This window comes from Momordica charantia (genome assembly GCF_013281855.1).
Source record: "Momordica charantia cultivar OHB3-1 chromosome 2 unlocalized genomic scaffold, Mcharantia_2.0 BLBB01000002.1, whole genome shotgun sequence".
Taxonomy (NCBI): domain Eukaryota; kingdom Viridiplantae; phylum Streptophyta; class Magnoliopsida; order Cucurbitales; family Cucurbitaceae; genus Momordica; species Momordica charantia.
Genome location: NW_028275160.1, coordinates 11,372,592 through 11,398,887, shown reverse-complemented (window position 1 = coordinate 11,398,887; position 26,296 = coordinate 11,372,592). Strand labels below are relative to the sequence as shown.

At 33.3% G+C, this 26,296-nt stretch overlaps 2 protein-coding genes across 2 annotated transcripts; both read left to right on the top strand.

The window, feature by feature from the left end:
* Positions 1–3,223: 3,223 nt before the first annotated feature.
* LOC111025295 (uncharacterized) lies at positions 3,224–6,500 on the top strand. The gene is made up of 4 exons (XM_022303139.2): positions 3,224–3,586; positions 3,655–3,885; positions 4,605–4,818; positions 6,024–6,500. The coding sequence occupies exons 1-4, from the start codon at positions 3,468–3,470 to the stop codon at positions 6,204–6,206; spliced, it is 747 nt and encodes a 248-aa protein (XP_022158831.1). The 5' UTR covers positions 3,224–3,467; the 3' UTR covers positions 6,207–6,500.
* Positions 6,501–9,324: 2,824 nt separating this feature from the next.
* LOC111025291 (uncharacterized) lies at positions 9,325–9,891 on the top strand. The gene has a single exon (XM_022303135.2). It carries the CDS (start codon positions 9,325–9,327, stop codon positions 9,889–9,891), a length of 567 nt encoding a protein of 188 aa, XP_022158827.2.
* Positions 9,892–26,296: the final 16,405 nt, after the last annotated feature.

Here is a 26,296-nt window from a genome sequence, read left to right as displayed (position 1 = left end):
CAAATAGATGAGATAGACAAGGCTGAGGAGAGGGGGCACCTAGATGCTGATTTGAACAACAAAAGGAGAGCCTTGAGAATTCAACTATCGGAGATGGTTTTTAAGGAGTTTAAGCTATGGTCTCAGAAATGTAAGCAACAATGGCTTATGCAAGGAGATGAAAATACGCATTTCTTTCATCAATGGGCTTCGGCAAGAAAAAACAGAAACTACGTTTCATCGTTAGAGGATGGTCATGGGAATTTGCTCGCTACTGATGAGGATATAGAGCAGGAAGTCGTGCAGTTTTTTGAAAGGTTGTATGCTAATACGGAGGGCTCGAGATTCACTTTGGAGGGTATTCAATCGGCCCCTCTCACCGGTCAGTAGAGTATATGGCTGGAGGAACCTTTTAAAGAGGAGGAGATCCGGAAAGCAATTCAAAGCCTAGGAAACTTGAAATCTCCAGTTTCTGACGATATGTCGAATGAATTTAAAAAAAACCTTGGAACATCTTGAAGACAAACATAGTAGAGGTGTTCCAAGATTTTTTTGAAAATGAAATTATCAACAATAAGACCTATGAGATCTATATATGCCTCATCCCAAAGAAACTAAAGGCTAATAGACTTTGTGAGTACATGCCTATTAGCTTGGTCACCTCCTTGTACAAAATAATCTCTAAGGTTTTGGCTGATAGACTCAAAAAAGTTCTCCCTGTTATTATTGATGACTCTCAGATAGCTTTCGTGGAGGGAAGGTAGATTCTTGATGCTATTATGGTTGCTTTGGAGGTTGTTGGGATTGGAAAGATAAGAAAAAAAGAGAGGCTTCTTGTTAAAGCTTGACCTAGAAAAGGCTTATGACAAGGTTGATTGGGATTATCTCGACGCGATCTTGAGGGACAAAGGCTTCGGCAATAGGTGGAGAATGTGGATTAGGCTGTCTTACATCGACCAATTTCTCCATCATTGTCAATGGGAAACCTAGAGGGAAAATTGCGAGAAGGGGGATTAGGCAAGGAGATCCCCTTTCTCCTTTCCTTTTCACTATTATTGGAGACTCACTTAGCCGGTCCATCCATTTTTGTTGCAAAAGAAGATTCCTAAGTAGCTCTAGGATATGCCACAACGAGGTGACGCTCACACACCTTCAATGTGCCGATGATACTATCATTTTCTGTCCAGATGGTGATGACAACTTAGAAAGGTGGTGGACTTTCCTAGCTATCTTCATGATGGAATCTGGTCTTTCTCTCAATCTTGAGAAGACAACCTTGGTGGGAATTAATGTGGAAAAGGAGGCTATTCTTGAGCAAGCTGCTATTTTTGGTTGTAAAGCAAAGATGCTTTGTATTAATTATCTGGGGGTTCCTCTAGGAGGAAATTTCAAAAAAAAAAACTTCTTTTTGGGATAAAATTGTCAAGAAGTTCAGGGCGAAACTCAAAAATTGGAAAAATCTATTCTTGAGCAAGCTGTTATTTTTGGTTGTAAAGCAAATATGCTTTCTATTAATTATCTGGGGGTTCCTCTAGGAGGAAATTTCAAAAAAAAAAAAAACTTCTTTTTGGGATAAAATTGTCAAGAAGTTCAGGGCGAAACTCGAAAATTGGAAAAATCTTATGCTTCCCAAGGGAGGCAGGCTCATTATGGCTCTTTTAGTGTTTAATAGCATACCGTTGTATGCCTTTTCTATTTTCAAGGCTCCCAAAAAAGTGATCTTAGAAATGGAGAAAATTGTTAGAAATTTCTTTTGGAGTGGCTATCGTCAACACCCTCAGAGGCATCTAGTGAGTTGGGAACGTACTTCCCTGCCAAAGGCTTACGGTGGGTTGGGGATTAGAGCTTACGAGCAGAGAAATAATGCCTTGCTTCACAAGTGACTGTGGAGATTCATTCAAGAAGAAGATCCATTGTGGAAATGCATTCTTTCAAGCATATACAACAGAGACGACAATAGATGGTTGCCACCAACAACTAGAGGGGCTACTAAGGGGAGGCCTTGGATGGAAATTGCAAAGATGAGAATTGATTTTATGCACTTCATTTCCTTCAAGGTGAAGAATGGGCAAAGGATCAAATTTTGGAAGGACTCTTGGCTGGGAAATATTTCCTTTGAAAGCAGATTTCCAGATTTATATAGAATATCAACCAAGAAAGATTGTACTGTGGTTGATTGTTGGAACAATGAGCACTGCGATTGGAACTTGGGTCTTAGAAGAGGTCTTTTCGATAGAGAGGTGGAGAGCTCGCTGAGATTGATGGAGATGCTAAACTCTTTTAGATGGGAGGTGGGTGATGACAAGGTGGAATAAACTTTGGGTAGAGAAACGTTTTACCACCAAATCTATGTTCCTAAAGCTTACGAAAATGACTCCCTTTCTAAAGTCCCCTCTCATTATTTTGATTTGGAAATTCTCCTGTCCAAGGAAGATCGAAGTCTTTCTTTGGAGCATAGCTTACAGAAGCCTAAATACTCATGAGACATTGCAGAAGAAGCTTCAAAACAGGATGATTTCTCCTTTTGTTTGCTCCCTTTGCCTTAGAAATTAGGAGAACATTGATCATTTGTTTCTCCATTGTAATTTCGCATCAAAGTGTCGATCTTTTATTGTGAGGGAATGTGGCATTTCGGATTGTCTCCTTAAGAAGGTCGATGATTAGCTGATTGAAATTATACACGGTGGCACTCTAAAAGAAAAAACGAGGGTCCTTTGGAGTTGTGCTGGGAGAGCTTGTTTTTGGAGTATTTGGAAAGAAAGAAACCAAAGAGTCTTTAGCGATACCTCTTAATTTTTTTATATTTTTCTTAAGAATGTACAAATTATTACGGCATCTTGGTGCCTTACTTATAGGAGATTCTTCTGTAATTACAATTTAGCCCCTCTTTCACGGGATTGGCAAGCTGTAATGTGGTAGTTTTTTGGGGAGGGCCTCCTCGGTCCTTGCCCGTAGGTTGTTCCCTTTTGCTAGTTTCTAATATATATCTTATGTTTCTTATAAAAAAAGAAATAATAAGCATTTCACAATTTGATAAATTACAAATGATTAATATCAATATTACATCTATATCAGCATATTTTATTAGATTTTTCTTACAGTACTTTGAAAATATTAATTTATCCGTCACATTGACGACTATAAAAATCGACACGTGACGAAAATTTAATTAAAAAAAATTCAAATCTTTTTAGTATAACCTTAGGTAACCATTGGCATGCAAGAGGGATGCATTATATATTATTTTGATATCAAATTCCACCTTACACTGATACAAAAATGGCGAACCCCCAATTTGAAAACCATGGAAGCCAAGCAGAAGTTGGAACATTGCTTTCTCTTTAGGCATGAATGAAATGTATATGAATCTATGATCAACCCAGATTTTCGATTCCTGATTTTCGATTCCAGTGAGCCCGCCTAGGGTTCGTTCTTCTTCCTCCTCTGATTCTTCATCCACTGGACGGAAATCAATCCAATTCGCTCCAATGGGAAGGAGTTTATCGAGGTCTCCATCGTACAGTCACCGGGGAAATTCCTACCGCCATAGCCGGAGAAGCAGAAGGGACCGAAGCCCTTCCCCATATTATTCCAATTCCCATTCCAGGTTCTCTCTCGCTTCTTCAACCTCTCACCGAAGCAATTTCTGATCTGTTTCTACGTTTTATGTTGCAGGAGAAGAAGCCGTTCGCGTTCCCTCCGCCGCCGTCGGAGTCGTTCGCCGTCGTACCGGCGTCGTAGGACTCGCTCTCCCACTCCACGCAGACGCCGGCGCCACCGAAGTCGGACTTCCTCGTCTTCCCCTTCCCCTTCTCCCAAATCACGAAGCTCTAGTCCGAGCCATGCTTCCACTGAACGGAAAAATGCGATTGAGAAGCTCAAGAAAGAGGAAGAAGAGAAGAAGAGGTACTTTCCAATCTCCATAATAACTTCTTCTTAAGTTGGGTGTTTGTTTCTACCGATAATTTCACATCCCATTTGAATTTCTTAATTCTAGAAATGGTTTTAGTATTTGAAATCGCACCATCGGAATTTACCTATTGAAAGACGAAAATCCCTTGATTATAACTGAGAATGGTTTGTGTAAGCAGTTGAACAAACGGGCAGAAGATCAGTTAAAGTAAAATATAAATCAGATTATGGCAGTTATCTATCTAACGGCTGAGAGCTGTATACAAAGAGGGAGCTGGTGCAGTTAGAGATGAATTCTGACGTTTTCTTTCTTGTAATTCTTGGTTCTAATCTGGCTGTTCATATTGTGACTCTTCTTCTTCATTGATAAAACTTCCAAGCTTCTGGTTCAAAGAGGATGTAAGCATACTGCTGAAGTACTATAATTCCTTGTGTGTTATATTCTTTATCTTACTGTCTTGGTTATAAGCTTTGTGTGTCTTTCTCGGGCTCGTGCCAAAGATACTGACTTCTTGAACTCTGACCCTTTAGTGTAGTTTATTCATTGAACGAGTGCGAAATATGTATGTGTGGTGTGATATGGTTGAAGATGGGAAAAAAGTGACAAAACTTTAGAATGAATCTTTTGATTTTGTTGTTACTGACTGCCGAAATGATATCATTGAGATGTTGGCTTGGCCTCTATGATTGAAATTTAGCACTCCTTCTACCAGGTACGAGGCAGAGTTGAGAAAGTTAGAAGAAGATGCAGCTATGAGGATGGAGGAAAAGATTCGGAAGAATGTTGAAGAAAGGTTGAACTCTGAAGAGACTAAATTAGAAATACAGAGGCGGATAGAGGAAGGTCGCAAGAAGTTGTTTGATGATGTTGATCGGCAACTTGAAAAAGAGAAAGAAGCCGCCCTTACCGCTGCAAGACAGAAAGAAGTAAGCGTTTTCTTTCCTATTCTTTTTGCTACGTTTCGTGGTTGTATCAACTCCAAATGCATAGTAGCCATGACATATTTGTAGATCGATTACTTCGCATCAAAAAATTCGAGGAATGTGCTTTCTGCAGCTGGTAATTATTTACTGTATGTCAATTTAAGCACTTGGTATTTTCTTCTAACTTTTACTTACAATGTTAGCATCTCAATGCCCTTGTGTAGCCTATAGGAGCATGTAATCTAACTTTTTCCCCTCGCATTTGAATTTAAGAAATATAATTTGGCCAATGGAATTTGATAATGTGCAAAACATTGTTGCAAGCTTGCTGTTGTTGCCAGGAAGAAGCAAATGCGAGGAATTGATTTTGCTATTATCACACAAAAATCCAATTTGAAAGGAAATGTTGGATTCACCAAAGATTTTATAATACAAGTTCTTTTGAGAAATCTGATCTCCCATTTTTATGACCGAATCTTCAACTACTTGGATCAATGCTTCATATGCTTCTGATACTTTAAATAACTTAAGACGTATTGCTTTAAACCATTTGAAATGAAATAGTACCTTAATGTTTTATTTGGCATATCTAAATGTTCTTGGTTCGGCCTTTCGTGTCCTTTTCCTTGTTGACCGCAGGACTCTTAGTGGCCATTATTAGTGGAACCAGAAATGTTGCAGACAGGAATAGTTACTATATATATATAACACACTTATGTATGCATCCTTATACAGTCCTGGTATTACCGAATGAGAACCACTGAATTTTTAGATTGTGACTAAATTTAACATTCATTCAATATTCAACCAAACCCAATTCAAACTATTCAACAGGGCTTTTCCTTCCAACAAAGCACTGGTTCATATTAGTGTGTGTTTGACATGATTTTAGAGTGTTTTTGGAGGGATAAATGTCTCTTTTTTCTTGATTGGTAGTGTTTGGTTAAAATTTTAAAGAGTGCCTTCGGGTTCTAGAAATTCTAAAAACAGATAACAATCAATTAAAAGTTATTTTAGATAAAATGTTTAATTAGTACAAAATGAACGCTTTATTTAAAGTTCAGTTAATTGGACACTTCGTGTTTCTCCTTAGTTCTGGATGAGTTTGTGGTTTGTCTTGATTGGAACCTGAATCATTAACTATGCACGCCCATTTTCGGGGAGATTTACCTCCTCTTGATCTTAGTATTGAATGCGACGTTTTTCAGGAACAAGCTCGAAAAGAGAGAGAAGAGCTTGATAGAATGCTAGAAGAGAATAGGAGAAGAGTAGAAGAAGCTCAGCGACGAGAAGCTCTGGAGCTGCAGCGGAAGGAGGAAGAACGATACCGTGAGCTCGAGCTGATCCAAAGACAAAAGGAGGAGGCTGCTCGGAGGAAAAAGCTTGAATAGGGAGAAGAAAATGTAGATGGCAAAATAGGGAGAGGGAATGTAGATGAGAATAGGCTGAAGAAGAAGTAGATGAAATGTGGTGCATCCTTATTTTCTTGAACCTCAAGCTGATGATTATGGGTTAAAGTAATTGATTTTTTTTTTCTTTTTTAAATGTTTGTTTCGTTGTTGTCCATGTCCTATTGAATGGGTGACACATAAATTTTGGATTTTATTTTTAAGTTCGGTTGGGCAGGAGATTGAACTGATTGAACTTTCAACTTGGTCGATAATAATAGGTGTCTTATACACTGAGATATATGCTTAGATCATATTGACATTGAACTGGATCGTAAAAAATCTTAATTTCCACTTCTGAAAAATTGTGGATTTCCATTTCTGAAAAAGTGTGGATTTCCATAAAAGTAGAATGAAGCAATTGGTATTACATTTAGGTTGCGTTTATTTACTAGGAATAAGAATGAAAATCAATCTGAATAAAAGTGTTATTTACTCGATGTTGTTTATCGGAATTGGAATTAGATATATAATAATTATTATAATGTCTCCTTTCTTATTTATAGAACAATATGATAATATTATTTTTAATTAAAATAATAATACATTTTAATTTGATTATTGAAAGTAAATCATTTTTTATTTTTACAATTTATTTAATATTAACAAATAATAAAAAAATAAAATTACATTAACTAAAAAAGATTACAATAATTTTTATTAGAAAAACATCGTTGTTCTAATATTGAATAATAATGAAGTCTATTTTTACAATTTTATTGAAATTAATTAACAATAACAAAGTAAATTAAATAGAAATTTGTAATATTTTACAATAAAATCATCTCGACTAATAAAAGATAAATTTTTATTAGAAAAAGATTATTAGTAATATAAATAAACAAAGAAATAATAAAAATATTTTAATTAAAACGTTATCGACCTTATTAATAGATGAGAGAAAAATGATAAAAGTTATAAAGTGATTATTAAAATTGAAGTTGCACGAGAGAAATGAGAAGTGATTCCCGAATCGTTGTCTACTCTCTATCAATTAATTCAATTTCTAAGCTTTAATAACAATCATCGGCTGATTTTCAAAAAAAAAAAAAAAAAAACACAAAAAAAAGAACAATCATTGGCCTTTCCTTGATTCCCATTCTTCGAAGTAATAATATTCTTGTTCAAAGAAAAAGAAAAGGGTAATATATTACTGAAACGAATCTAGAGAAGGAGGTTTGACGCTCAAATCAGTGTAAGTCTGATCTATTACTGGGAGGGAGGAATAATAAAATTCATCAAAAGGTAGAGTTGAAAAAGTTTAAAAGGACCGACCAAATTTGATCCATAGTAAACTTATATTTTCACTTTATATATATATTGTTATGCAACGAGAATCGATAGTTAAGCTACAGGTCACGATCGGAGGGGAGCCCACTGGGCCAAGAAGGGCTTGGTCCCGACCCGTGCTCGGCCCACGGCCTGGCCAACAAGTCCCCATCTTCGATCAACGATTTCGCCTAGGCCCTGCAACTATGAATTAGGGTTAGCTACAGAAAGTTCTGGAACTATTTCACGGCTATAAGTAGCGATATAGCCCTAGAGGTAAGAGGATCTAAAAGTTGACCACATTCACATTATTCTCTTGCTAACTTAGGCATCGGAGCCCGTGTGACTAGAGTCACACCGGTTTAGCTCGATTTGGTTTTGCAGGTATTAGTCTCGAATTATCAAGTTTGGTGTGTGCGAGGAGGAGAATCGAGGACCGAAATCCACGCATCAACAATTGGCGTCGTCTGTGGGGACGATTTAAAGCATCCAATTGAGCAACATGACGCCAGAAAGGAGTCCACGACGCTCTGATGATAACTACTCTACCAAAAGGAGGCTGAACTTGGACGACCCCCAGGTTGGAGGATCCGAGGATGGGACCAGCCAGTCAAACCCGGAACGTCAGGAGGGGTTGCCTGAGGCGCATGCAATAACGACCCTTGAGCCACTCCAAAAGCAGTTTGCGGTCTTGGAAGACAAGGTAGAGGACATGCTGCAACAAGAGCCCGACGAGGTACCCCTTGTCAGAGACCCGAGAAAAAGGAAGGGCACAGCGCAAAGCGAGATCGAGGAATCAACAAACAGTACAGGGAGCAAGTTGTGGATAGGTGGAAATACCAGGCGACGAACCCGGATTTTCGACTCCAAGAAGATAAAAAAGCAACATAAATCCCAGAACCAAACGGGGGAAAGAGCAACCAGGATAACCGAAACTCTGAGCCGATAGGCCTCGACAAAGGCAAACCGACAGATCAGCCAGAGTCTTCAGAGAAGCGACAGAACCAAAAGGAGAAGGGATTTGACCTCGAAGAACTACTGGATCAAGCCGACTCACCATTCACGGAGGAGATCATGAAAGAGAAGGTCCCTCCAAAATTCAAGCTACCCACGGTGAAACAATTCGACGGGACGACCGACCCAGTGGACCATCTAGATGCTTATCGGGAATGGATGGATATCTATGGGGTGTCAGAGGCGGTCAGGTGCCGGGTGTTCTCGACTACATTAAACGAGTTAGCAAGAATATGGTTCCAATAATTAAAACGAGGGTCAATCTCGTTTCAAGAGCCTGGCCAGAGCATTCGTGACCCAGTTTGTAGGGGGGCAGTGTTGGAGCCGACCTGTGGCTTATCTTTTAACTATTAAACAGAGGACGACAGAGAGTCTACACGACTATGTAGCTCGGTTCAATGAGGAAAAGCTGTAGGTAGAAGGCCTTACAGACGCCGTATCTCTACTGGCCTTCATGTCCGGCGTCAGGGATGAGCATTTGTCATTTTCGTTAGGAAAGAAGACACCGAGTACCTTTTCAGAGGCGCTGAGCTGAGCTCAAAGGTACATGAGCGCTGGTGAGTTCTTTTACTAAAAAATGGAGCCAGACGGAAAGCGAACCGACCAAAAGAGGGAGAGGTCGGGAGATAAACCACAGGGGTAGAGATGGGAGAAGAGGGATCGGAGTAGTCAGAAAGATCCACCCCGAAAATTTGAAAAGTATACCCCGACCACCGTTCCACTAGAGCAAGTGCTGATGGAGATCAAAGACCAAAGATTGCTTAAGTGGCCGTAGAGGATGAAGGACCCGTCAACTAAACTAAATAAAGGCCGATATTGCCTTTTCCACCGGGATCACGGCCATGCAACTCAGGATTGTTTTGATCTCAAGGAAGAGGTGGAAGGGCTATTCCGAAGGGGCTATCTCAAAGAGTATGTAGAGGACTCTAAAGCGACACAAAACAGCGAAAACGACAAGTCTCCTGCTCGAGAGATTCGAACTATAATGGGAGGCCCAATAGAGAGAGAATCCGGGAGAAAAAGAAAGGCAGATGTGCGAGAAGCTAAGGCGAGCCTCGGACAAAATGAGGTCTACCATGCGTATATTATGAACCAGTCAGTGGCGATCGAGTTTTCAGAGGACGAGGCGACCCACCTCCTCCATCCTCATAACGATGCACTGGTTATCACTTTGAAGATAGCAAATGAGAAAGTACATCGAATTTTGGTGGATGGGGGCAGCTCGGCAGATATCATCTCATGGACAGCCTACAAAGCCATGGATTTAGGAGAAAAGGTGCTTAAGAGCAGCCTAGCACCGTTGGTAGGATTTGGAGGGGAACGGGTCTTCCCGAAGGGAGGATAGAGTTGCCTGTAATATTTGGAAGTGGGCCGAAAAGTGCACCAAGATGGTGGACTTTTTGGTCGTCGACTACACATCCTCCTACAGCGCAATATTGGGAAGACCGACAATGCATATGCTCAAAGCGATACCATCCACATACCACCAGTCCATGAAGTTCCCAACACCGGGTGGAGTAGGAGAGATTAAATGAGAGCAACGAGTGTTGCGGGAATGCTACTATACCTCAATGAGGGGCAACGACAGGGCTTTTACTAAGGGGGCTGTTGATCTTTCCTTTTTTCCTCCAAGTGTGGTTGTTTTTGTTTCTCTACTTTTAGCAATATTTCTGATTATTGTTTCTTTTATTCAATAAAGTATCCATTTGTTTGGTTCTCTATCAACTATGTCTTCTAAATCCAAAACGAGATGTCAAGCGACTTTGATAAAACACCTTGCCTCGTCTACAAGCGTACTCTAAAGAGATATCGACAATACGCTACCTTGAGAGTAGGGGGCAATAGGTACCGACTACTTGACGACGTAAGCTTGATAAATCCAATTCTACTCGACGATGGTAAAACCAGCTCTAGCAGAACAGGCTGAGCAGCGCTCAGGGCCGACCACTGCTCGACACTGACCAAGTGCGAACGGGCACAAATCTACATTAATCGGCAATTTTGAACTATGAGATAACCATTTGGTAGCTTATTTTTATCAATAGGTCTTATTTTCGACTGAGCAGGGCTCGGGTCCGACCACCACTCGACGCCGACCACGTGCAATGGGGCACGAATCTACTTTAATCGACAAATTTGGAAAGAACAATTAAACAATCTCAACACGGCCAAACCAGAAGCGGGTCGATTGATCTAGCACCATTAAAACATGAGATGGAGTAAAAAGCCAAAGACGACAGCGGGTATAAAACCATTGGCTATGGCCAACGGGTTAGAAACCTTTGGAAATGAAAGCAACAAAACTCCATCAGAGTTAGAGCCGTAAGCCAATAAGTGATTCGTAAGAGGGTTAATTGATAATTCCAAAAAGAAATACAAGCAACGTAGTGACAAAGCACATAAAGGTCAACCGAACGCTAAACACAGTAAAGCAACTCACTCAAGCTACCCTATTACTCGTCTTCGTCATCATCCATGTCATCAGGAGCGTCACGCTAGGATTCAAAACGCTCCGGGAGGAAGGAAAAGTCAATGTCAGGGTGCTGAGTAGAAACTTGGCGAAGAGACCAGGAAACACCGCATTCCATGGCAGAGTTTTGCAGGTCGACGTACTCCTGAGTTTTCTTGAATTCTCTGGCCAAGAATTCAGAGTTAGAGAGCCGAGCGTTGGCCTTGTCAAGTCTCCTCTGCAGGTTAGCCAGCTCGTCTCGAGATTTTCTCTTCTTCGTTTCCAACTCACGTTGGGTACACTCCAGAAGACTGTTGGCCTGATTCAAGGAAGAAATGGCCTGTTCCAGCTCCTCCCGAGGGGCATAGTGACAGCGGAGGTGGTTAATTTCATCAGCAACCCGACCCGAGAATATCACCAGACGATTGAAAATCTGCCAAGGACAGAATTCGACATTAGGAGAAGATGCTATGACAAATACTTGAAGCTACAAAGCACTCACCTGGTGGAGATCAATAAGGCACGTACTGATACTGTGCTGAGGATTTGACAGGCCAAAATCCGACCCGCTTGATGAGTCGCCGAGGCCCTGCCAAAGACTAAATGCTCTTTCCAAGTAAGCTGTCCCATCAGCATCAACATTATATGGGCCAGAGAAAGGGAAGATTGAAGCTTGAGAGAAGCTCCCTGGATGACCTAGAGGGGAGGACGGGATAGACGTCCCATGAAGTCGGGCGGAACGCCTCGGAGCTGTCGGAGGCATGGAAGATCGAGCATGTTGTGAAGGGAGCCCCTCCTCGGTCAAATCAGTCACTTCGATATCCGAAGCCCGACTAGAGCTGGCCTCCAAACCTTGGGCATTTCAACGACGTTCTCTTTCATTCAAGGAAGCACTCCGTCTCGACATTTCTACAAATAAAGATAGAGGTAAAAAGCGACGTTCATGCAAAGTGAAGAGAGGATTTCGACAAAGACCTGGAGGGTTACATGGGAGAGCCAAGCCAAAATCTACTAAGTTTTGCTCTGTAACCAAATCTGGGCCCCAACGCTCGATATCCGGTAATTGGATAACGGTATGATAGAAAGTGGACGCCTCGACGGTAAGCTCACAATTGCGGGAAACTGCCAACAAAAAAAGGAATATCAGAATTGATATCTACGAAAGTCCCGATGGAGCTCAGAAGCTACTTACCCAATTCCCTACACTCGGTCGGGACGGGAAAATACAACCCTCTCTCGTCACGGACTAGCCAGTCACCGCCAACAAAGAATCATTCGTTCTTCCAATGCTTCACTAAGGAGGGAGCCATAACAAGAACTTGGTTCCAGAAGCTAACATAAAAATGAAAGTTTTCCTTGGGACTGTGTTTGAGGTAATAAAGTGACATAAAGTTCGCGGCGGTTAAAGGCTGCTCGCACCCTAGGTACGACCACAAAATAGACCACCAATTCGGGACGATTTGGGAAGGAGCTACTTTATTAAAAGCTAAAACGTTTTGAAGAAAAAGAGGCAACGGTAGGCGGACTCCAAATTGGAACATCGCGACATAAAATACTACTTCACCGGGAAAAGAACCATCAATACTCTCTCCTGGATTCGGAAGACGAAGGCTAACCGAATCCGGGATACGGTATTTCGATCGCAAGCGACGCAGGTCCCTCGCAGTAAGAGTGGAGTTATCCATCCAAAACAGACGATAGGACTGAGATTCTGACAAAGGGTGAAACGATGACCCATCATCTGAGGAGGTCCATTCGAAATTAAGGCTAGCCATAAAAAAAAGCACAACAAAAAGCAGAGTAAAGAGATGAATACCTTGTCGGGAGATTGAAAAGATGAGGAGGATGGAGGGGTTTAGATAGCCCTTAGCTCATAGCACGGTTCTCGGTCCAGAGGTCTTTACCCAATGGACCGAGGCGTGCTCGGCGCGGTACCCAACACTCACGTGACTTCTCGACTCGGTACCCAACACTCTCGTGACTTCTCGGCTCGGTACCTAACACCTCGTGATCTCAAAATCACTGGTCTACTGTAGACGTGACAATTGCATGGAAGGTCGCTTCGGGTCTTGCAAGGAAAGGGAAAATAGACATGCACTTTCTTGTGTCTCGTGAAGATGAGACAACTCACTGCGACTAGGGTACCACAGGCCCCACAATGATTCGACAACTCAATTGGCTCGGACCACGATCCTTGACCGTTAGACTGAAACATTCTCGGTGCGAACCCCGAAAAACTTGCATTCTCCTGGATCACGGGCCTATATGACAAGATAAGTCACTACAAAATTTATACTCCCATTGAGATCGAAAGCATCGCATTGGGAGTATGGACAATTATTATGCAACGAGAATCGATAGTCAAGCTACAGGTCACGATCGGAGGGGAGCCCACTGGGCCACAAAGGGCTTGGCCCCAACCTGGGCTCGTCCCACGGCCCGACCAACAAGTCCCCATCTTCGATCAACGATTTCGCCCAAGCCCTGCAACTGTGAATTAAGGTTAGCTACGGAAAGTTCTGGAACTATTTCACGGCCATAAGAAGCGATCCAACCCTAAAGGTAAGGGGATCTAAAAGTTGACCACATTCACATTATTCTCTTGCTAACTTAGGCATCGGAGCCCGTGTGACTAGAGTCACACCGATTTAGCTGGATTTGGTTTTGTAAGTATTAGTCCCGAATCATCAAGTTTGGTGTGTGCGAGGAGGAGAACCAGAGGACCAAAATCCACGCATCAACATATATATATATATATATATTTTTTTTTTTTTGGAACTTATATTTTCAGCTTGTTGTATTTTAGTTGTAGCTTTTAATTATCAAGGCTATAATAATTTGTTACATTTTATATTCAACATATAATTTCTCAACAAAGAAATGACTAAGAAATTTCATATCATACAGAATCGTTTCATGTTAGTCTAATCAACATATAACGCTGATATGTAAACAGTGACGTTAATATATATATATATATATATATAATTTTTTTTAATTTAAAAGTTATAGGACGTGTGATCTCGAATTATCAACTTTTAAGATGATAATATGTGTTCTGTCTACCATTGAATTTGCTTTTATAAATAAACTTAAATTTGAAATTCATTCCCAAAATAAATCAAGAAAGTCTTATGCCAATTTGGTAAAAGGCTTTGAACAAATAAACATTTCTTCCAAAAATTATTTTCTTCCTTTTTTTTTTGAGTAATTATTTCCTTCAATAATGGAAAATTTTTGTAAGTGAAAAAAAGTACAAATGAGTCATTATGAGAAACCATCTCCGCATATTTCTTTCCCAAACCAAATCCATAATTTAAGGAATTTAATCAAAATCCAAATCAATTAATGGGAAAATTATCTAATTCTAAAATCATTAACCATTTTTAAATATAGAAAAACAAAGATTTGGAATTTAAATCTCTTTGCTACCCAATATAATCACATGTATCTAATATTATTATATTTCCAATTCTTTGATTCCTTAAAAATATAAAGCATGTAATTATTTTTCTAAAAAATAATAAATCACCAAATATAGTTATGTTTTTATAATCGCCATATTACTATATCTTATTGCTTATTTGTATAGGGGCAAAAAAATACACAATAGTCCCTCCTATTCACGGTAATTTTCAATTTAGTACTTAACTTTTTAAAATTTTCAATTTTATTCTTAATATATTAAAAATTCTTAATTAAGTTCTTAGTAAAAAAGAAAAATTAATAAATTTTGTTAAGAAAAAGATGATGAATGATTAAATTATCGTTTTATTAGCATAGTCGAACAGATAGCCATATTGTCAACTTGAGTATAGTTCAATTGGTTAAATTACCTATCTCCGACCAAAAAGCCGTAAGTTCGAATTTCCACCCTCACTTATTGTAACACATAATCGTATCATTTGGATGATATTTTGATATATGAAATCCAACTGTTAAATTCTAATCTAGCCATAAAAAAAAAATCTTTTTTTTTTTCAAAATGGCTTACATGTGCCTCCAAATATGTTAATAAAATACTACATCACTGACGCATAAGCTCTTAATTTTCTAATTTTAATTAACCAAAAACTTTTCAGAAGGACCTCATTGAAAATTTTCAATACATTCAAAGGTATAATTTAGATTTCAAAAAATTAAGATCAAATTGAGAATTACCTCAAAGAATTGAGAGCATTTGATATATTTAACATTTCTTTTATTAACCAACATAAGTTTAGTTCAACGGTAATTAATTTACACTTGTCTCTGATAAAGAGTTCGTGAGTTCGAATCCCTTCATTATCCATTTATTGTACTAAAAAAAATACGTTTGTTTTATTCGATTATGAGTTTAAAAACTTAAATTATTGCTTCCGATCATTTGAAAATAAATGTTAGGGATTCTCTTTTTGCATTGCCTAAAGTGAATATTGAATTAAGTTCATTTAGCATCTTATTGTATCAAAATGGTAGCATCTTATTGTAGCATTATTTAAAAGAGTTTAGAAAGAAATTTAAGGGAGATAAAAAAAAAAGAAGAAAATTTGATGACATATTTAAATAGAAAATATAATGTCCCTAAATGACAATGAAAAATAAATTGCTTTGTGGTGTAATTTTTTGAATTGAAAGATAGGAATCAACACACACACGTATATATATAAAAGTTTATCAAAAGGTTATCTCAACATAGGAAAGTGTAAAACTGAAAAAGATGTCAGGTGCTCCTTCTTGACCTCGTTATCCACCTTGTGCGAGTGGTACTTGTACAGACGTTGTCTGTTGCACTTTGGTTCAAGGTGAGACTTCTTCCTCTTTCATTCTATAGCTATAAACGTAATGAATTTTGTTTGTTTTATTAAAGTATAAGTTCGTACATGCAGGTCGTAAATTCAGATGGCCTGAATTGATTGGAAAGAAAGGAGAAGTAGCTAAAGCAATAATTGAAAGAGAAGCTCCTTATGCCGTGGTTGTTTTTCTAGTACCGAACATGGTCAGACTTAATGATTTCTGCTGCAATCGTGTTTATGTTGTCCTTGATGAACGTGGTGATGTCGTCGATGTCCCAATTATTAGTTGACTTTTGAAGAATATGAGATGCGCTTTATATTATGACTGTAGCTTGTTTGATATACTCCAAGTAAGAAGTAATAAAATTGAAGTTTTTAGTTAAACTTTCCCTTTTCTCAAATGTATCTCTTTAAGACTTGATGAGGCCCATGTTTTTTGTTTTGGTATTATAGGGTTGTTTTATAGGTTGATCTTATGAAAAATTAGTTTTCTCACTTAAAAAATAAAATGTAATTACCTAATCTTTTTTCTGGTTCAAACTTTGTGGGGGTGGGATTCTGAGTATGTTTATTCTATCTAATGTCCATTTTTAGCCCAAGTGAGCCAGCGGTAATTGACATAAAAACTGTCTATCTTTAAAATATATTTTATAATGGAACACATAATTTTGTTTCTGTAGTCTAAAATTTTTGATGATTTTTATTTTTTTTTAAGTACATGTGGGGAGTGGGGATCGTACCCACAACCTTTTGGTTGAAGATATATGCTAATTACTGCTGAGTTATGTTTGTTTCGTTAAATTTTGAACGACTTTAATGGCTCATACTCATGATCTTAAGCTAATTTCGAGGTCAAAAAAATATAATATTGGAGGATTATATTAAATATAATTAAATTAAAATTAAGTGGCTAAACAAAATGTTACTTTTATTCTTTAATTAATTAATTAATATATATATATATATATTATTTTACATAATTTGAATATTTGTTTCCTAGAAAAAAAAAGAGGTTTACGTATTAGATTTTAAAATTTTTTGAAAAATTATATTAAATGACATAAAATAATTATGCATTTACAAAAATACCACTACTTTTTGTTTTTCTTTTTTTTTTTAAATGCTATAAAAATGACTTTTGTTTGGTCTCATGTAGTTGTATAAGTTTGCAATTTATGTCAATCTGAGCATAGGTTGACTAACTAAGATACCTATTTCGCGATCGTGAATTCGAATCTCTACACTCACATGTTATAATAATAAAAAAAAGTTTGCAGTTTATGTAATTTTCTAGTGTCAGAAAAAAATTAAGGTTATTTCTTCATCCATGACAATGAGGTTTTTCTCTCTCTCTTTTTTTTAATAATATTGTCTTTTTTTAGTACAACAAATGGAGGTTGAGATTCGAACTCATGACGTTTTGGTTGGAGATAAGTACGATTTATTGATGAGTTGCTCATGTTTGGCTATGACGATGAGAGTTTTAATATCTTTTAAAGTTGACATTTCTTGATTTGTTACTTCTCAATCGAGTTTTTCCAAATAACGGCTGTTTTCAAATTCTAATTATTTTTCGAAAGATTGAGATCCCAATGTATTAATAACCATGTACTCCATTATATACCTACAATTTTAACAGCTAAACATAATAATGAAATATTATTAAGTTGGAAAAAATGTTTATAAGTGTGAATCAAATAAATTTATATTATTTTAAAAAATGAATCACGTTTTAAAAGTTTATATTTTTAGTATTTTAGTACTAAAATTAGGTTAGAAAAAAACATGAAGCAATTAAAAAAGAATAAATTAGAATGTCAAATAAATAAATAAAACACACGAATTAAAAGTAAACGTATATCGAAAATAATGAATTGATTGTTGGTTTGGAAACTATATTTGAACAAAATCAAGTTTTAGAAAATGAAATGAAATTGTCATAATGTTGGGAAAAAATTATGAAAAAACCATACCTTTATATATATATATATATATATTAGTACAAAAAGGAAAAAAAACCCCACATTTAAGTTTAAAATAACTAGTAAAGTTTTACGTATTATGCATGTGTGATGTATTATAACCTATACTTGTAAAATTTTAAGATTATTTTGATAACGATTTTATTATTATTATTTTTAAAAAATATCTTGTAAAATTTTAGTCAATTTAACCAACAAAACCTACATTAAAACTGTTTTTTCATTTTACAATTTTTATTAAGATTTAATGAACATTTTAAATTTGACATTATTTATTTAATTTTAGAACATAAATATTATATTTTATTTCAATAAAACTAATAGAATAAAGAAATTCATAAACTATTACTATTAGGGATGAATTTAGAATTTTATAACGAGCCCTCGGGTTCTGAGATTCAAGATAATTAATGGGACAGACTTTTGGATTCCGCATTTGTTTATAGGAACGTAGGATATTCAAGCATCTAAAAATATTTGGGATCCTACGATGTTATACAATTAAATTTGTTCAAATATGCCATAGAACCAAATTTCATGTGAATATAGAAGAAAAAGCATGGAATTAAAAAAAATCAAATTTGAAATAATAAATCAAAATTTTTCACTTGAACAAAATTATATAATTTTTTATGCCATCAATTATTTTAAAAATAATATACTGAAATGAAAAATATTTTAAAATTAGTTTTTATTTATATCCCTTCATAAAAGTCAATATGTATAATACTAATAAAAGATTTTTAAGAAAAAAATATATGATTATCGAGAAAGTATTATGCCAATTTGGTAAAAGGCTTTGAATAAATGAACATTTCCTCCCAAAATTATTTTCTTCAATTTTTCTCTGAGAGTAATTAATTTCTTTAATAAAGGAAAATTTTTAGAAGTGAAAAAAGTGCAAATGAGTCATTATGAGAAACCATCTCCAAATATTTGTTTCCCAAACCAAATCCATAATTTAAGAAATTTAATCAAAATCCAAATCAATTAATGGGAAAATTATTTAATTCTAAAATCACTAACCATTTTTAAATATAAACAAACAAAGATTTGGAATTATTAATCTCTTTGCTACCCAATAAAATCTTATATATCTAATATTATTATATTTCCAATTCTTTGATTTCTTAAAAACATAAAGTATTTAATTATTTTTCTAAAAATTAATGAATCACCAAATGAATCGGCATATTACTATATTTTATTGCTCATTTGTATTAGGGGCAAAAGATACGCAATAGTCTCTATTATTTTGAGTAATTGTCAATTTGTTACTTAATCCTTTAAAATTTTCAATTTTATCCTTAATATATTAAAAATTCTCAATAAGTTTTTAGTAAAAAAAAACTAATAAATTTTGTTAAGAAAAAATTTATCAATCATTAAATTATCGTTTTATTAGTATAGTTGAACACATAGTCATATCACTAACTTAAGCATAGCTCTACTAGTTAAACACGTATTTTGATCAAAAGGTTGTAAGTTTGAATCTCCACCATCACTTGTTGTACTAAAATAACACATAATCATATCATTTGGATGATATTTGATATATGAAATCCAACTCGTCCATCCTCAAAATCCAATCCCGCCATCAGAAAAATCTAATTTTTTTTCCAAAGGGGCTTACCTATCTAACTATATTAATAAAACACTACATTGATGAGACATAAGCTTTTTGGTAACAAATTTCATTGAAAATTTTCAATACATTCAAGGTAAATTTTAGATTTAAAAAAATTATCCGAGCTCAACTATAATTGACATATGTTTTCTGATTAAAAAGTTATGAGTTAAAATCCTTTAATCCCACTTGTTGTACTAAAAAGAAAAAGAAAATCGTTTTTTTCATTCAATCTGAGTTTCGAAAGTTGAATTCTTGCTTCGGATTTGAAAAATAAATGTTTGGGATTCTTTTTTTGCATTGCCTAAAGTGAATGTTGAATTTAGCTCATTTGGAATCTTATTGAATCAAAATGGTAGCATCTTATTGTAGCATTTAAAAGAGTTTAGAAAGAAATTTAAGGGAGATAAAATAGAAGAAAAATTGATGATATATTTAAATAGAAAATATAATGTCCCTAAATGAAAATGAATAATAAATTGCTTGAAGGTGTAATTTTTTTAATTCAAAGATATAAGGGAACAAATATATATATATAAGTTCATCGAAAGGTTATCTCAGAGAGTGTAAGACTGAAAAAATGTCAGGTGCTCCTTCTTGGCCACGCTATCCACCTTGTGCGAGCGGAACTTGTACAGACCTAGTCTGTTGCACTTTGAGTCAAGGGGAGACTTCTTTCTCTATCATTCTATAGTTGTAAACGTAATGAATTTTGTTTGTTTTATTAAAGTATAAGTTTGTACATACAGGTCGTAAGTTTAGATGGCCTGAATTGATTGCAAAGAAAGGAGAAGTAGCTAAAGCAATAATTGAAAGAGAAGATCCTTATGCAATGGTTGTTTTTTTAGTACCGAACATGGTCAGACTTAATGATTTCTGCTGCAATCGTGTTTATGTTGTCCTTGACGAATGTGATGATGTCATCGATGTCCCAGTTATTGGTTGACTTTTGAAGAATATGAGATCCGTTTTATATTATGACTGTAACTTGTTTGATGTACTCGAAGCAAGAAGTAATAAAATGGAAGTTTTTGGTTAAACTTTCCCTTTTCTCAAATGTATCTCTTTAAGACTTGATGAGGGCCATGTTTTTTTGTTTCTTTTTTGCTTGGTATGATAGGGTTGTTTTATAGGTTGATCTTATGAAAATTAGTTTTCTCCCTTAAAAAATAAAATGTTTCCTATTCACTGACCCTTTTTCTAGTTTAAACTTTGTCGGGTGCGAATCAAGTATCTTTATTCTTTTTTTTATATATAGTACAATATGCTGGATGAAGATTCGAACTTAGACTTTTTATCGAAGATAGATGTCTTAAACAGTTAACCTATGCTCAGGTGGGTGTGGGAATCGAGTCTTCAACCGAGGAGTCGAGTCAGATAACTGTTCTGTCTCATTTACTAAGTTATTATAATAAAATTCAATCAAGATCACCTAATCTAACTGTCCATTAGCATATTTTAAAATGAAACACATAATTTTTATTCGTAAATATTCATACTGTAAAAATTACATTTGATTAACAAAGGAAATTGTGTTGGTAATGTGAAATTCTGATGGATTTCTATTTTATTTTTAAAAATTATTAGTGATATCGATGGATAAGACATCAAAGTATGTAATTTAGATAGAAAGTTAATGATTCCAAATGTGATCAAATTTTAAATGCCTTCGTTAATTTAAAAAAAAAAAGCATATATAGAGGAAAGGTTAAAATTTTAAGTGGCTATACAAAATGTTACATTCTTTTTATTTTTATTTTTTACTTTCAGATATTTGCAATTCACTGAGACGTTTTTCCCTAATAATTATATATATTTCTTCTCTAAATCATTATAGAGGGTAATTTGAATCTTTGTTTCCTAGAAGGAAAAAAAAAGGGTTTACTTATTATATTTTAAAATCTTTTGGAAGATTATATTAAATGACATGAAATAATTATGTATTTACAAAAATATCATTATTTTTGTTTTTCTAATTTTTGTTAGATGGTCTTCAGTATAGGTCAATTAATTAAGACAGGTATCTCAAATCAAATTAACCACACTACATGTATAATAATAATTAAAAAAAAGTTTGCAATTTATGTAATTTTCTAGTGTAAAAAAAAAACTAAGATTATCTCTTCATCCATGACGATGAGTTTTTTTTAAATAATATTATTTTTTTTAGTACAAGTGTCATGAAAAATCGAACTCACAACATTTTTAGTTAACAGTTGTTTTCAAAGTCTAATTATTTTAGAAAGATCGAGATCCCAATATATTAATTAGCATATACACTATTATATACCTACATTTTCAACCGATAAATATAATAATGAAATATTATTAATTTAGAAAATAATGTTTATAAATTTGAATCAATATAAACTTATATTATTATTAAATTTTTTTTAGTAGTATAGTACTAAAACTATGTGATATAAGTTTGAATGTTTGAGGACAGAGGTAAAAAAAATCATGAAGTAGTTAAAAAAGAATAAATTAGAATGTCAATTAAAAAAAAAACACACAATCTAAAAGTAAATGAACAACGAAAATGAATTGATTGTTGGTTTGAAAACTATATTAGAATAAAATCAAGTTTTTAAAATGAAATGAAATTATCATAATGAAAAAATAACTAGTAAACTCCTTTTAGCAAAAATAAATAAATAAATAAATGGTAAACTTTTATGTATTATGTCCGTGTGATGTATTCTAACCTATATTTTCAAAATTTCAAGACTATTTTGATAACGATTTTATTATTACTAGTATTTTAACACGTGCATTGCACGTGGTATCATAATATTTATACTCACTTTATCTATATATTATAGAGATTTGTATATATTTACTATAAATTTATCTATTCATTTATCTTATAATTTTTCTAGTAATTTAAAGTGTTAAATACTTCTACTCAATTTTATATTAAGAAACTTGTATAAATATCAAAGTAAAAATTATTTTTAAATGTAGTCAAATCATTTTAAAATGGTACAAATATTAATAATTTATAACATATATTCTTTTACCTAATAATTATATAATGACATTTTAAATAAAAACTTATTTTTCATGAGAAAATAAAATTTTAAGTTAAAATTATTAGATTTATTTAAACATTTTACTATAAATATACTTTGATTTGATTATTAAAGAAGAATGGTTTATTTTATTCTCTATTTTAAATAAATATAATACACTAAAATCAAAATATTTAATATTTAAATTATACCAATTAACTAAATAATAATAATTTTTTTAAAATTATGGCATCAGTGTTACTATTTTAAAAACCAATATTGTTTAAATATTAAAACACTATATCGTCATTTTTTAATTCTTTAAATATGCTTTAATTATTAAAGCACTTTTAACTTTTCAAATTTTATTATTAAATTTTAAATTTTACGATTTTATTAAAAGTTAAAAAATGCATACATAAATTTCAAAGTAAATGTTTCAAATAAATAACGTAGGAAGGTTTATTTCATTGTGAAAATTTTATGAATGCATCTAATTATTAATTTTAATATATTTTTATATTTTTAAAATATTGTTTAACTATTAAAACACTTAACTTTTCAAACCCCAATTAGAGATGAAGTCTTGAATTTTAAATTTAAATTTTATGAATAAATTGATAAAATGTATATTCAAACTTTTCACATCATTTTCACATCATTTTCATGGTTAATTTTATGAATCTATTTAGATTATTATTTTCAATATGTATTTGTACTTTTATTTTAAAATTTATTTAATAATTAAAAGTAAAAAAATAAAGAACACAGAGAGATTTATTTAGTTTAAAATAAAATGTGTATGGAATAAAAGATAAATGTTAAATGATTTATTTGGGTGGATTATTATATATCTACCCAGATCAATGTATTAATAAAGAAATTTAGATAAGATATTTAAAAAGACAAATAAAAAACCCCTTTAATAGGAGAAGAACCAGTGAAATGAGGTGTGGGAGGATTTTAATTAAAAAATAATTTAATAAAGACATTTTTTTAAAAAAAGTTAAAAAAAATAAAATTAAAGTAACTCAGTTACATCAAGGCAAAATTTTCACAGATGTAAGTTGCATCCGCTCCCTCAAAATTTTTGCAGGTGTCTCCTCTGGCCACAATCCCTCAACTGCAGAATGAGTCGTCATCTTTGCAACCACGTGAGTTGTTCCATCGCTATCTCTCCTACAATTACAAAAGGTAGCCACTTTTGTCTGTCTTTGTCACAATTTAAGCATTATGTTTTCGATGATATTGTATATGCTTTGAAAAATTAGAATGTTATCTGATGCACCTACTTAAGAAAACTTAAAAATAAGAAATAGCGAGAGAAAAAATAAAAACAAAAGTAGAAGAATAAGAAAGAAATAAACAAATATGAAATTGTTGTTGAAAATGAGTGGAAGATAATCATTTTATAGTTGTAAGGAAGAGTTGCAAAACTGTTGAGATCCTACCACTTTCAATATTCTATATTATTAAACACTATTAAAAATGATAAAATCTTTCATATTCTAATCCTTTAACGGAAATAGAATTTAATAGACAAGTAAATAAAATATATTAAAGTGTTGAGATTTTACCTCTTTTAATATTCTGTATATAATTAAACACTATTAAAGATGATAAAACCTTTGATATTCTAATCCTTTAACGAAAATAGAATTTAAAAGACAAGCAAATTAAATATATTTCCTTATTTTTAATAGCATGAATACAAGTGAAAAAAAAAAACCTCAAAGTATCTAAACTTGTGGGCAAACATCCCATCACACCACATAATATGTAATAAATGGCACATATCATATTTAATAAGGAATGAAGGACAATTTTATCCAAAAAAAAGTTTCTTCCACGTCCTCACTTCTTAGTATATTTTATAAATATATATATAGATATAGATTATTATTATTATTATTTAAAATAATATTTTAAAATTGTAGTCAATTTAACAAACAAAACCTACATCAAAACTGTTTTTTTCATTTTAAAAATTGAGATTTAATGAAAATTTTTTATTTAACATGATTTATTTTAAATTTATAACATAAATATTATATTTTATTGGTTAAAAAACACATTTGATTCATGTACTTTCACTAAAGTAACAATTTAGTCACTGAACTTCAGTTTGTAACAATTTAGTCCATGTACTTTCTCCAAAGTAACAATTTAGCCCCTGAACTTTTAACTTGTAACGATTTAGTCCTTATAGTTTAAAATTTGTAACTATTAGTCCCTATCGTAAATTTTTTTATTAAAATTAAGTGTCAAATTTTATTATTCAACAATTTAATCTTTCTAATTCATAAACATATTTTGTCCCTCTTTAGTTTATCAATCTATACATACAAGAAACTTAAAAAAAAAAATCACAATAAGGACTAGCTAAATCATTACCAACTTTAAATTACAAGGACTAAATTATTACATATCAAAATTTAAGGATTAAATTGTTACCAATTTGAAAGTATAAGGACTAAATCGTTACAAATTAAAGTTCAGGGAGTAAATTGTTAAATTAGCGAAACTACAGGGACTAAAAATGTTTTTTTATCATATTTTATTCTAATAAAACTAATAGAATAAAGAAATTCAAAAAAATTGCTTTTAGGGATGAATTACAATCTTATAAATGGCGGTCAGTTTACGAGATTCAAGGTAATTATGGGGCAGACTTGTGGATTTCTACGTTTGTTTTATAGAAATGTAGGATATTCGAGCATATGAAAATGCTCGGGATTCTAGGATGGTCATACAAAGGTATCTAAGATGTTTTTTATGTCGTATTGATTCCCATGGTGAAGGAATCCTTATTACAGTTTTCCATTCATTCATTTACATATATTTTTTCATCCATTTTCTTTATTTTACTTTAATTATATAATTAAAATAAATTAATGTATTCGGTCAACTATGCAATTTAAGTATATTTATATATTACATCTACACATAAAATAAACTTCAATTAAAGTATTGGTACATTCTCTTAAAAAAATTGATATTAATTATAAATGTAAAAAAAAAATTCCATAGAAACCAATAATATTACTCTCCTAATTTTTTTTTTCTGTTTTAATAATGTAAAAAATATAGCCCAATAGAAATGAGATCAATTATATTAATTAGTACAAGTTGAAAGTGTAACTAATAGTTAATATTAAAAAATATGAAATTAATATAAATTAATGTATTCTACCAATACATTAAATTTAATATAAACTAAATTGATAAAAAACTATTTTTTCAAAATAAAATAAACTATTAAATTAATAATGACATAAAAGTACATAGGTATAATACTCATAAAACATTCTTTTGAACAAATATATGATTTTTTAGACATTCTCAAAAGTACAAATTATGGAAAAACAAATATAGCTATTCAAATATTTTTAGACGATCACTATAAAATTTTCTATAAAACAAACATGACTATCTTAAGATGTCGGACATCTGTATTTCAAGGCACCTAAAATTCCAGATAGCTAAGATCTCGAAAAAAAACAAGTATATAAAATATAAATATGCAAAAATAAATGATTCTTGATTATCTTCCTTTTTAATAGAGTAAAAATAAAGTATTGATCAATAAATGCAAGAAATTGTTTGACTAAAAGAGCACATATCATAGATCTGACATAGATAGATTTGATAATTGAAGAGATCGTTCATGTTGTGCAAACAACATCGGTGTTGAGTCCTTCATTTATTAGAGTTGCAAAGAGTATAAACAAAGTCATACATTGGCTAAAGAAGAGAGTTAGTCATGGTATAAGATAAGAATAATTATTAATTAGTATGTCGAGGTCTTTTGGGTGAAACCGAAAAACAAATCATGTGGGACGTAGTTATGCTCAAAATAGACAATATCATACCATCGTGAGATACTAGAGGTACCATATTGTTCTA